The sequence below is a fragment of the Accipiter gentilis genome, chromosome 23, assembly GCF_929443795.1.
Source record: "Accipiter gentilis chromosome 23, bAccGen1.1, whole genome shotgun sequence".
NCBI classification, from domain to species: Eukaryota; Metazoa; Chordata; class Aves; order Accipitriformes; family Accipitridae; genus Astur; species Astur gentilis.
Genome location: NC_064902.1, coordinates 10440732 through 10453677, shown reverse-complemented (window position 1 = coordinate 10453677; position 12946 = coordinate 10440732). Strand labels below are relative to the sequence as shown.

The 12946-nt window shown below is 39.6% G+C and overlaps 1 protein-coding gene across 5 annotated transcripts in view; it reads left to right on the top strand.

Annotated features, from left to right (window-relative positions):
• Positions 1–12946, top strand: part of ARHGEF3 (Rho guanine nucleotide exchange factor 3) — a 139502-nt gene that overhangs the window by 100536 nt on the left and 26020 nt on the right. Inside the window, exon 1 of one of the 5 annotated variants that reach the window (XM_049826232.1) lies at positions 7513–7787. The exons of the other annotated variants lie outside the window; for them this stretch is intronic. Within the exon in view, the coding sequence (XP_049682189.1) occupies positions 7692–7787 (96 nt within the window). The 5' untranslated portion in view covers positions 7513–7691. Of the gene's footprint in view, positions 1–7512; positions 7788–12946 lie in introns of those variants that run through there. 5 annotated transcript variants of the gene reach the window in all.

The window sequence follows — 12946 nt, the reverse complement described above, 5'->3', positions numbered from 1 at the left end:
CAACTTAAGCTGAGCTAACATTTTATAACTATTAGGAGCAGAAAAATAAGCCTTTTCCTTGTCCTGTCCTTACTTGCACCTGTGTGCTTTTCCACCATTTACCTTTGGTGAGTTCTGATGCTTTTCTCATGGCACAATAATCTATCTGGCTTACAAAACCATCAGAAAAGAAACCTGGCAAAAGAGGGTATTTTAGTGGTTTTGGACTGCAGACTTACCTGTGTGACGGGATGAGTGCAAAAGTTGGCATAAGGTGTCAGGGAGGGACTACCCAGAGAGAGGGTACAGTGCCAGTGGAAGAGCATGAAAAGAGGGAGGAGAAGGAATTTGGATAGAGGAGAGGGAAATGAGGTTTATACTTGCATGAGTGGCAAATTGTTAATTCACTCAGCCATACTGTAAAATACTATTCTTTGTCAGCACTTTAAGACTTTATTTGCATCTTGAGTACAGCACTTCCCAAAGTAAAAACTAATTCCAAAATTAATTAAAAAACCAAAAATTAATGAAGGGTAGAATGTGATTAACTCGGATAACTTCTCAGAACTGCGGAGAATCATACTAACAGATAAATGTAGTAAAATGTGTCAAACTGAACACAATGAAATGTATAAAAAGGTTTGAAATTTGTACAACTAGGTAAATAAATGAATAGGAAAAGAAATCTCAAAAGGCCCAAGTCTTATTTTTTTGCTGCTTTTATTTCTGACCTGAAGAAGGACCTATGTACCTAAAAGCTCTCCTGTTGTTGTTCATTTGGTTTGGGGTTTTGGGTTGGGTTGGGGGGGGAGGGGTGGTGTTTGTTGGTATGGTTTGGTTTTGTTGTTTGTTCATTTTTTTGTTCCCCCCCCCCCCAGTTACATAGTTTGGTCTAATAAACAGTATTAACCCCAAACTTCGCTTTACATATTGCAGTTGGAGGGGATGGTTGGAAGAACAAACTAAGTGGCATTTGGCCAATATTGTGTTTGAGATCAGTTGTAGAGTGGGGAAAATTCCTGTTACTACTTAGAGTAGAATTTTCTTCTTGCTCATATCTACACATACACACATATCTAGGCATACAGCAAAAGATTACAAAATACTGTCCTCTCTGAGGATAAATATTATGGAGTTACTTATGTAATATAAATGTTATTATAATAAAATTTAATCAAAACAAAAAAATAGACCACTACTGTGATGTCTTGGTAAACACTCTGCATTAGAGAGAATGATTTCTTACAAAGAAATTTGTTACTTAATTCTCTAGTCAGCAGGGGTGCTCTAGAGAGAAATTCGTGCTCCCACACTGCCTGTAACTTAAACAAAAAGTATTTTAATTACATTTAATCTCATTTAAACATCATACAAGTGGTTCCAGTAATTTCATCTCCCTAGAATACCTCTTCCGCTGTAAAATTTCAGGAAAGGACACTACAGTTCGGGTCTTCACTTCACTCTCTATAGAACTTGACTGACTGTTTAAAATCCACATTGATAAATCAGTACAATCCTTCCAACCTTCTCCTTTCTGCTCTCCCCAGGGAAGTATACTCAGACAAGCTCAACCAATTTCTTCGTTAAAAGTGTAATTCATGAAGGATCATTTTATCCGGCCTCACCACACCCTGTGCATTACCTCACGAGGGACCACCGTGGTTCGTAATTAGTTTGCACTGCTGGGTGTGGTAGAGGGGTGGAGAAGCATGAATCCTTCCTGATTTTTCTAGGCGGACCATCGTTAATCTTGAGCTGCAGACCAGTCACCATAACAGTTTTCATATATAATCTGAGGCAGCTTTAAAAATGGGTTGTTATTGTCTTCCTAAGGGAAGCTCATGTCTCGGTGCAAATGCAATTGTTAGAGGGTATCCTTTACCTGAACAGTACTTTCTGTAGTAATTGAAAGTTAAATGAATTTAGCAAAAGGAAAACAAACAAACAAAACAACTTGGCAGGTTGTTTTATCTGTTTGTCTCCCAGAGCAATTGTTCCACAGGCTACATTTATATGAAGAAATAATATATGCATGTCTTACTTTGAAAGCATGCAGACTGCTTTACGAGCTGGATGTGTGTTTACACATCAGTTCAACATAAGTGTGCTTCACTAGAAAGGTGGTATTTTGAAATAGCCATCATTCACATTGGAAGACAACAGAGACTTCTGCTATTTATTAATTGTGTTTGACAAAACTTAGGGGCATAGTTCAGGGCATCTTGGCTGCAAATCCCAAGGCACAGCCCGCGATAACAGTGAGGAAACGTAACTTCCTCCTCCTCTTGTTACTCCATAAGCTGCACAAGTAAGGGTCATGTGAAAGGTAGTTTTCAAATGGAGAATCTAGACAGAATAGAAATCTAGGTTTCAGTTTTGTAATGCCAGATGTTCCCTAGAGATGCATTTCTTTGTTCTGCACTGATCTTTCCAGGATTAGGATTCTACCTGGAAAAATTACAGCTGTAGTTTTTGAGAGGACATTTTTAGTGGTAACGACTTATTCTGTAATCATATTTTTATTGGAATTTCTCAGCACCAATGTGTTTAATGAAATGGTGTCTTCCTAATATTTGTTACCTAGTAAATTTTTTTGCACACTTAGCCAAATTTGTATAGGAGATTCTGGTCCTCTGTAACACGCTTTATATTAAATCTTTTATTTCCTCCATAAACCTGGAGTAACTTAGCTAGATAGAAGAGCTGCTCTACTCAGGATGACTCAGAGACTACTGGATAACTTGGTATTCTTACAGCAATTAATCTGTTTTGAAAACAAAGCAATGGACTGTTTATTGTTCTTAATGTAATTTTCTTAAAATCAGCTAGAATATAGTATATCTGAAGATGATAGTGATAGCATAGTTGGTTTTGGTGGTTTCTTTGGGGTTTTTTTTAAGCATTATACCTTTTCTTAAATTCTTGTCTTGTTACTGGAAACTTGTCACATAGGCATATATTTCACCAAGAAAGTATTTATGTGCCTAAGTGTCTATTTCTAAGTCATCAGAATGGACAGATTGAAAGGAAAAGCTCCTATAAATATAAATCACAGGAGAAATACAGTTAGTGTTTTTCTTTTAGCTTTGCTAGTTGTACTTAAGAAAATAAACAGACTGAATTGTTGCAACTAAGGCTAAGGCTGCTGCTTAGGCATCATAGTCAAACACAGGCCAACACCAAGCAAAGGGCTCTTTTACATTGGGTGAGGTAAGAAAAGCAGAGACAGGCAGACAGTCATTCAGAGTCTTTTACTTATTGGCATACCAATAATTACCAAAAATTAATTGTATTTCTCAGACTTTATTTTTTTAAGAGCTTGGCAAAACAGATTTTGACTTTTAATAGGGAAAGCGGTCACATTAACATACCAGGAGGAAAACTGTAATTGAAATCTGGGTGTAGACATATCAAAATATTTCTGTTTAATCATAGATTCTGTGTTTCTGCCCAAAGGCAGTTAAAATGTGTTGGCAAAGATCATGTTAAAATAAAGCTTAAACAAAACAACGAAAACACCAACTCAAATCTTTAACACTATGTTTGTGAGTTTTCTTCCTTAGGCAGAGTTCAGCTTTAATTGATGATTTTCTGTTCCACTGCACTCCTTAAAGCCCATGACTCCGATATTTGAAGATTCTTCACTCCATTGGGTTTTCTTTACTTAAACATTTAGATGAAATGTTTCAGTTCCTTTTCTACTGCTTAGCATAATGGCTTCTTAAGTATTCTTGAAAAGGAAACTTTTGTTTGTTTGTTTTTTATTCTTTTGCCATCATATTTTGGACCCTTTGAGAAATCTTTAATCAACTGCATTTTAATTTTAAAATGACTGATCAAAGCTATATGAATGTCAAAGATTAGCATCAGATGAAAAGGAATTCTAGCCACCTATGAAGGTATTTTTAAGGTTCAAACCCTAAATATTTCAAAGGACTTTGCCATGCAGACAGATGCTTTTGCAATAATTACTTCACTATTAGGTTTTGAATGTGTGAGGAAACTAACCAAAGGCATTTGTGTGAACAAGACAATAACAGAACAACTCTGTGAGTGAACTTTAGTCCTGAACCAGGTCAACTGTGGTAGGCACCTTTCTTGAGCAGGGCTTTCTGGAGTTATCATATAGTTTGTTTACTTCTCCCTGGTGGAAGAGTAACTGGCAGACTAAATTGTGCCTTTGGCCAAAGTAAATTAAAAGAAACCAACAAACCCACAAAACCCTGTTCCAGAAATGGCAAAACTGATGCACTGGGCTGCTGTGCAATCTAGTCGCTAGCATTGTTTTTTCTTAAATGTTGTTTTCTTTTTTTGAAAGCAGCTTGCAATTCAGATCTAATTTTTATAGTGTTAGTGTAGATTTATAGTTGAAGTATAATTTTTGGGATGAGTGGACTCACTGGCTTCAATCTTACAAGATTCCTTAGTGATATCACTGAAACCTTTATTTCTCCAACTATATAACTGGAGTTCACTATGGAGTCTTTCAGCCACAAGTTTATGAACTGACATTTGGCTCTGCTTGGGCGTGCGTGCATATACACATACTACAGTGACTATTGATGGGCAGTCACTTTGTATTCTAAATTAATGTAGAAATGAAATGTAAATCAGTACTGACCAAGTTTGTAAGATCTTTCAGAATGGACACCAGGTTTTCTATTTCATATGCAATACAGAAGGGACTTAATACCATGATTAAACTGACATAGTTTTGATTATGAGTGTACATAACAGTCTACAAACAAATTCAGTTCCCTAGAAGAGACAGTTGTTTGAAATTGTACCCTTGTGTTATGCCATCAGATAATATGATACTTATAAAGTTAGGTGCTATTCATCAATGAACTTTGGGTCCAAATATCAGTTCTAAAACTATATTTACACTCTTCTGGTGAAGTAAACAAACATCCCAAGTGTCTAATGAATCCTGGTTTAGGTGTTCATTGAAGTCTATCTTGTAGGTGCAAGATGCCCTGAAACTTATTGATGTGAAGGTCCTGCCTATTTTTAAGAATTGTATTCCTCTTAAGACAGATTTTTCTCTTGTTTCTCAAGAGTGCTTAGTCAAGCTGAAGTGTACTGGCCTGATTAATGGAGAAATGACAGAATGCCTCTCTTGGCATATTTTTTTAATGTGTATAAACCAAAGTTCATTATTTCAGTCTCCAAACCGGTACACTCTTGGCCTCTGTGAAGTGCTCTTAATGCTGTGAAGCATGTTACAGGATTAGAATGCTTTGAGGACAAGCCCTGAAGGCATTTTGTCTATACGGATTTAAGTGAAGCTGATTTTTAACATGGTGTCAGCACACACATTCATAAACAAACATACACAGATGGTATTTGAAGCCAGGGCTTCTTGGGTTTAAATGGTTACACAGCAGCTGCAGTGTTGTCAGGAGGTACTTGACCATTTTATACAACCTGTGTGTATTGGTGTTTTAATACACTTGAAATGTGAGGAGAAACCATCCAACATTATCAAGTTGTGCTCAGAGGTATTTCCTCTGAATGTCACACTGAAGAAGACTTGCAAAAATGAATGCATGTTCATGTGAATGAAATAATTGTAGCTTCAGAAATCCTCAGGTAAGACAGGTAGTCTTCAAATAAAATGCTACATTCTTTTCATATTTTTTTTAAATATGGAAAGGAAGGGGGCTGCAGCAAAGATTAATCTAACATAATACCAAATCTCCAATGGTGGTCAGCAGTAAATGCTGAGGGAAGAGTATAGAACAGAAATAGCCTGTCATGATGTTCCCCCCAAATACTGTCCTAGTAGCCAAGAACTTGTCTGAGAAGCCTTCTTAGCAGCAGCATCTTGTGACAAATACTTCCACTGTATATAACACAGAAATCGTACATAATATGAAGAATTAGCTTGTTTTTTTCTTTGCTCTGAATCTCCCACCATCTGGTTTAATCTGATGTACTGTTTTTTCCCTCTAGTTGAATGCAGTGAAAAAATCCATTCCCTGTTAGCTTTCTCTGTCAATCATGGTTTGTAGATCTTTATCACACCTGCTGTGATTTATCTTTTCTTCTCCAAAATGTCCTGTCTGCTTAACTCTTCTTTACATGAAAGCTGTTCAATGCCTCTTGTCAAGACTTTTGCTTTCAGTGAACCTTGTCCCGTCCTACTATGGTGGAGATGAGGAGAGTGGTACTGCACATAACACTCAAAATGTTCAACTGCCACATTTCCTTCTAGAATAATTGAACATCTAGAAGTACTGATAACTTTGTTCCTACAATTTTCCAGGAACTGCAGGCTTGGGAAACTGGTGGGTTTTTCTGTTTTATGAGTAGACTACTACAAAATAGATAGGTCTGCATGACAGGCAGCAGGATAGCGGCTCTGGCTCTACTGTGGTTGCTCCTAAAAATGCCTAGGAGATAAGTGTGAGACGCATTATATTTGTGGGATATTGGTGAAGTCAAAGGAAAGTGTCCAAATGAGGTCTGCCATTTGACTAAGCTTATATGCTTGTAAAGCAACCTCCATCATACAATCTGCCTTCAAAACCAGTTAATTCTTTCAAAATCTGTAAAGTTATTCTTGGTTGTGCTGCTTCCCTTTGACTGAAAATACCCTTTCCTCCTCCCCCTGTCCAGCTTCCTACTCAGTTTCCTTTTCCTTGTCTCCCATATACTCTTTTGTCAGATTGATCCTGCATCCCAGACAGGGCCCCCACTACTTCCCCTTTCTTTCCAGGAAATTTGTACTACCTTTGTCCTAAGGTAGACATCCAACAGAATTTGCCTAGCTCTACAGCCACGGAGTGCCCTATGAGGTATGTTAGGCAAAGGTATTTTTCCACTTTCTCAGCTTGTTACAATGAGGGGTGCGGGCAGGGGAGCTCTTTTGGCTAAACAATAGCAACAAAAGTGGAACTTGAAAAACACAAGAAACAAAGGCCTGCTTGCCAGACAGGAAAAAGCAACACTATGGGTGAACAAAAAAAAAAAAAAAAAGGCGGGGTGGTGGTGGTGGTGGGAGGCAATGCTGTCTGTTGGGGCAGCATGACGGGATGCAGCAGGAAGAGCATTCCTGAAGAATGAGAAGAGGAGCATTCTTCTTCTCCGGTCAGGAAGAGCGTTGCGCCCGGAATGTAGATGCCGCTGCCGTCCGCGGGACCGCAGCCTGTGTTCGGGACGCGACTCCTGCGCCGTCTGGGACTGCCGGCAGTTGCCGTGAAGCCCCGCACTTCTCGTCGGCTTCGCAGCTGTCCGAAAAGCCCAACGCTCCCTGCGCGGCAGTTACCCCGTGCGAAGCCAGCAGGAACGCGGGGTTCAACTTCCCCTTTGCCCTCGCCGTTGCTAACGTACCGCTGCGCCGTCAGCGGGGGGGGGGGGGCGAAGCGGAGCCGCGGCCGCGGGGCGGAGCAGCCCGGCCGGCAGCCGCGGGCGCCCGGGGGAGTTGCGCTGCCCCGCCCCGCCCCGCCGCGCCCGGCGGGGGTGGGGAGCAGCGCTGCGGGGCGCCTGCCCGCCGCGGGGCGCCGGAGTCTGCCGTCCCTGCCGGCCGTCCCTCTTCTGCCGCCTGCGAGCGCCGCAGCTCTCGCGGGTCGTGCGCTCCGCAGCCTCAGTCAGGAGATCTACGGTTACAGAGCTGCCGGGGAGGGGAGGCGAGGCTCAGCTTTGTCTTCACGTTCTGTGCTCGGACAGAATCCGCTGTGACCCCCGAAGCCGCTCCTCCCGCAGCCACGATGGTGGCCAAGGATTATCCTTTCTACCTTTCCGTCAAGAGGGCGAATTGTGCCTTGGAAGTGCAGACGGTGACCAGCCCAGCTAAAGAGACGGAGGTACCGAGCCTGTTGGTGATACGGTTGCACCTTTGTTTTTCTTTATAGCGTGATCTGTGTTGATTTGGGGAAGAGTTGCGTGCTTTGAAAACAGGCTTCTGCCTATAGACACCTGGTTTGTTTAGGCATCTTTTACTGCCGCCTTTAGATGTTGAACTCGCCTTTGCGATAAGGCAAGGAACAAAGAACCTAGATTTTTGGCATCTGTCACTTTAAGGAATTAAATCCAATTTTTTTAAGTAGCTAATTGAGAAATACCTGGTTTAGATATGTAGTTTAAAGTAATTTACATGTATTTTATTCCAGGGCTAACCATTACTTAAAAATTGTTAAACTTACGCAGGAACTGGGAGGGAATCTGGAAAACAGTGTCTTAAAGCATTATCTGTCTTTTCCTCATTAGTAACAAACCAAGAAATTAATCCAATAATACAGTTAACTGAAAACCTGCCCTATCAGCAGGTTGACTACTCGGGTTTCTTAAAAAGCACGAAGTCCTTTCAAGTGATGTTAAAAATCTTCTTTGTTAACCCAAACTCAACATACTCATTTGCAAATTTCTCATGAACGGTGGAATGTTTCAGGAATAAGTGTTCGTGAAAATCTTAATTAATTTGTACTTTAGGTTAACGTTGCTTTGTGTGCTTGTTTGGAAAGAAAATGGTGACCTTAAGGATTCTGGCTGGCTGCGCCGCAGGAAGGATAAAATTTCTGTCTGGAAGTTTTTATCACTTAAATATATAGCTTCTTCATTAGTCTTGTTTGCTGAGTAACTTGAAGACAACTTACTAAATTGGGTGCATTTAATACAACTACATCAAAGATTAATTATCTCTGGCAGTTGAATGGATCTAAAGTACAAGTAACATAAGCCAAGTGACCCTATTTAGTCATGATGCTTAAGCTAGGAACTATTAAGAAGATGCTGCACTCTTGCTTTTCAGTGTACTTTTACATAAAGGGTTTTAATTACTACAGTTAATGACAGTGGAGTTTCTTTCACCTGTGTGTTTTTGAGAAGTAGCACCCCGAGTGTGTGTACATACACGTCTATGGAAGACATGAATTGTTAAGTACTAAATGGTTCTCTTAAGGTTACTCATTTTACTAACCATAATGTTAGAGAAATATAGCTTTAGTCTTTACTGCATGAAGTTTTTTTTATGAATGAATAGAATTGTCAAACCTAAAGAGTTGGAGTGTTGGTTTCTTATAGTTAGGAAGGGCAGCTTGATTATAGTCAAATTTCAAAGAAAAAGTCTCAATGAAAGCTTAGAGCATGAGGAAGTATCTAATAACAGATGTGACCAATCAAAATTACAATGTGCAAACAGTTGCTTTAGATTTATCATCTTTCGGTTTGTGTTTTATACGAATAAAGCACCCTGTGCTTTCAGGGTGTTTTCTGAGAGTATGACGGTCTTCCAGCATCCTGAAAAATGGACTTTTAAACATTCTGTTTGTCTTAGGAGGGTATGAAAAGACCACCTGCCACCCCAAAGATTTGGTTAAGGAAGTAGAAATAAAAACTACTCTTTGGAAAAGGCATTATAAGGATAGATGTATGCAGCCTGTTTCTTTGAAGTCTGTCAATATGTGTGGGGGGGAAATGCATGCTTCTTCTCAAGCTGTAACGTTAAACTGTTCTTCCACCCTTTAGTGTTTACAAGGCTAACTAAAGCTATTGGGCGCCTTCTGCCACAGTTTTGTGTTACTACACCAGAAAGGTAGCTTGCTGCGTGGGGGTTATAAATTTCTGGTTTTGAAAAGCTGAATTTAATTTTAATTACTAACATGTGAAGTAGGTTAATTATTTAATAACCTAACTTGTGCATAAATGTTGATATATGTGGAATAGAACAGGTTTTCTGCTATATAGATGTTGTGTTTTGGTTTTAAATCAGAACTCGTTATTATGTAATACTTCTTCTGACTTTATTAAAGAATAATCTTTTAGTCTTTGTTTTGCACAAATACAAAATACAGTCTGGAAGATCAAGTACAGTAGTACTTGCAAGGGATGAAATTCAGCAAAAATCTTGAGCATATACTGTACTGTTGAAATTTTCCCATATTTCCAGCTGGAGGTCTCTGGGTAACAAGCTGAAGCTTACTGGCAATAGATTAATTCTTCCTTATTCTTGGGCTTTGCTTGGAGCCGGCAGAGCAGCTGTGGAAAACTAGGGATGTTTTTGTGAACAAGTCAGTGGCACAAAAGAGAACAGAGGTTTTCTACTTACAGTTCTTTCTTTAAGCCACACCACCTTCCTTGGCATAAACTCCGTAGAAGTAGCACAGTCACAAAACAATGACAAATGAAATGTCCAAAATGCATGTGATCAGTAAAAGTCTGGGTTCTGAGAAAAGGCTAGTGTACCTCTAGTCAAAGTACAATTATTATAGTTCTTTCCAAATGCAGTTAAAGGGCAACAAAACACTGCAATGCCTGAGGAATCAGTTAATATAGGAAATATTATAAGGCTTTTACATACATCATTGCGTACCCCACATAAAATACTGTAGTACAATTCTAGGTCTAAACAGTACAAAGGTGTTGGGCTCTTCCCAGCTTTTTAATAATTAAAAAATAGAGACAGTTAGTAAAACTTGAAATTTGCTTGCTTTAAGATATAAAAAGCCCCACATCTTTCCCAATGATACATACCATTTTCTGTGTTTCACTGGTTAAAGCAACTCCCTTATCACCCCCTCTAAAGGAAACAAAGTGAGGCGCAGCCAGTGGTTGGGCAGTGGGTAAGAAAGCATGCACAGTCACAGATGGAGATTTAAAGGTCTGAACGTGAAGTCATGGGAAGGAAGACATGAATTCCTCAGAGTAAGGATGTTCTGTTCTGCTGTACAGCATCTCATACAGTGCCTGGGGTTAGGCTCTAAAAGCTACCGTGGTGGCATAGAATTCATTTGCATCTCCAGTATGTCTGCTTACATCTCAGACTGCGGAAATCTTAGAACTAGGCATCAGGGCTGTTGGCAATCTGTCTTCTGTTGTCTCCCGATATCCTCACGGTTTTGATGTGCAGGAAGTCTAGGCTGCCTCGTGCTTAGGACTGTGTTTAATTCGTCATGGGGAGTGTGGGAAGGCTAACCCAAAGGGTAACCCACAGGCCTCTAGGCCATGGCACATCGTTAACATGAGAACCAGGCATGGAGCCAGAGGGAGGAAGGGCCAAATGATTATGAGATAAACTGCAAGTCATGAATTTTCTTTGATCTTCATAAATGTATGTATTTCATTTTTAATAAAATATTAGCAAGTTGCAGTTTTGATATATTTCAGGTAAGTTCATGTGCAGTGTAACCACAGTGACCTAAAACGTGGAAACATGTCAAACCCCCTCACTTGGAATTGCTGATCTGTTCTGCTTAACGGTAATTTGGAACAAACAGCTTGCTTTTATTTTTCCATTCAGTAAGTTGCCATATGATGTCTGCTTGTTAATTGGCAGCCCAGCTTCGTATCCAGTTTGTTCCAGAATGGAAGAGGTCTTTCTTAGGTAGTCCCTACAAACAGCTTCTAATGAGAAGAAATTCAGAATTTAATCGACTCTACGTTAGTTGTCTGGGTTTTTCAGCGTTTCCATTACTTGTGTTAATTCACCTCAGTGTGAGGTTTTTCTGTTAATTGGCCTTCATTTCCTAACTGCTGGTAGATACATTGATTTCTGGATATTGCAGACAAATGATCAGTCAAGATAGCTGGATGCAACTTGTCCTTATGCTACTGACGCTTCAGTGGTTCTGTCTTACATATGGGAAATGAAATCTGAGGTCTTAAGGGTGGTGACTAATGAGGGCAGCCTGTTTGCGGCAAGGAGCCAATCTTTGATGAACCCAAGATGCGACAGCGTGTTGCAAACTTTAGCTGATTTTCTTCAACTGAGAGTACTTCACCACTTCTTTATATGGCTTTTCATTATACCCTGACTATCGTTTCAGGTCCTCTTCTTTATAACGCTGTGATTAAAACAAAGCGTCTCTGGATTTTGCTTTATTTGCTTGCTGGTTTTGTGGAGAATGGCAGAGGAGGAATAACAAACCTCCTCCTGCTCCCATCAGAGAGCGCAGGTGGTGGATGGAACCTTATGGTTTTGAAGGGAAGTGGTATGACTGATACACGTGATTTATTGGATGATCAATTGCCTTTAGGTATCAATTTACTTAAACAGCTTAATAAATTGTTCTTGCGATGCTGGCAGTTTTACTAGTGGGATGCCTCTCCCAAGTTTTAAGGATGGAGTTGTGTGGATGATTACAGTTAGCTTTGCAACACTGAACTATACTTAGAACTGCGTTAGTCACCTACTTTGTTTTCCTTGACCATCAGCCTCAGCTCTAGAAGAGTGAATGTTCTAGAATTTCCCAGTCAGAATATTTCTAAGATACTATGAAGCAAAGGCAAATACTCTGCTGTTTCAAGTATTTTAGAAAGTAGTCTTTATTAGTGCCCTTAACAATTGAGAATGTTGTTCTAGGTTTAGATTTACTTCTCTCTGAAAGTGCAAAAAGCCTGAGATGCCTGGCTTAATTTATTTTTAGGTTAAGTGTTTGCTGTATTAAGAGGCTCTGTTTTAACATAGGTTGTTTTTTCTATTTTAACCTTTTTTGTTTGTCTTGGGTTTTTTATCCTGCTGAAGGTTAAATACTGATAACATCCTGTGGAACAGAGCTTGAATGTGTTTTTTTATTAAACTCCAAGTTTTGGGGGCATTTATTAGAACTGTTTAATCTTAGGCCAATTTAACTAGTAGCAGACTAATAAAAATAATAATGTTGGGCTTCCTGCCATGACAAACGTTGACTTACCCTTATAAAGCTGACTAAAAACTAATAACCTTTAAAGTATAGGAGTATGGAAATTTAGCCAGTTACATGAGGTCTGAAACAGAGTCGTTCTGTTTTAGTTTGCTGGCACTGCTTGTGAATTAGATTTGAAGCAAAGGTTACTGTACTGTTTCAATTTATAGTGTCTTCCATTTATTACACTGTTAACTCTTTTGAGACTAATTTAAGTTAAAACATTTTGTGCTGATGAATGCTCCCATAGCACGGAATGAATGGTTTGGTTATCTGTTTGTCTCTGTTCACAAATAGAAAGTATATCAAAAGGGGACACCCACCCCACCCCCCCCATACCCAGC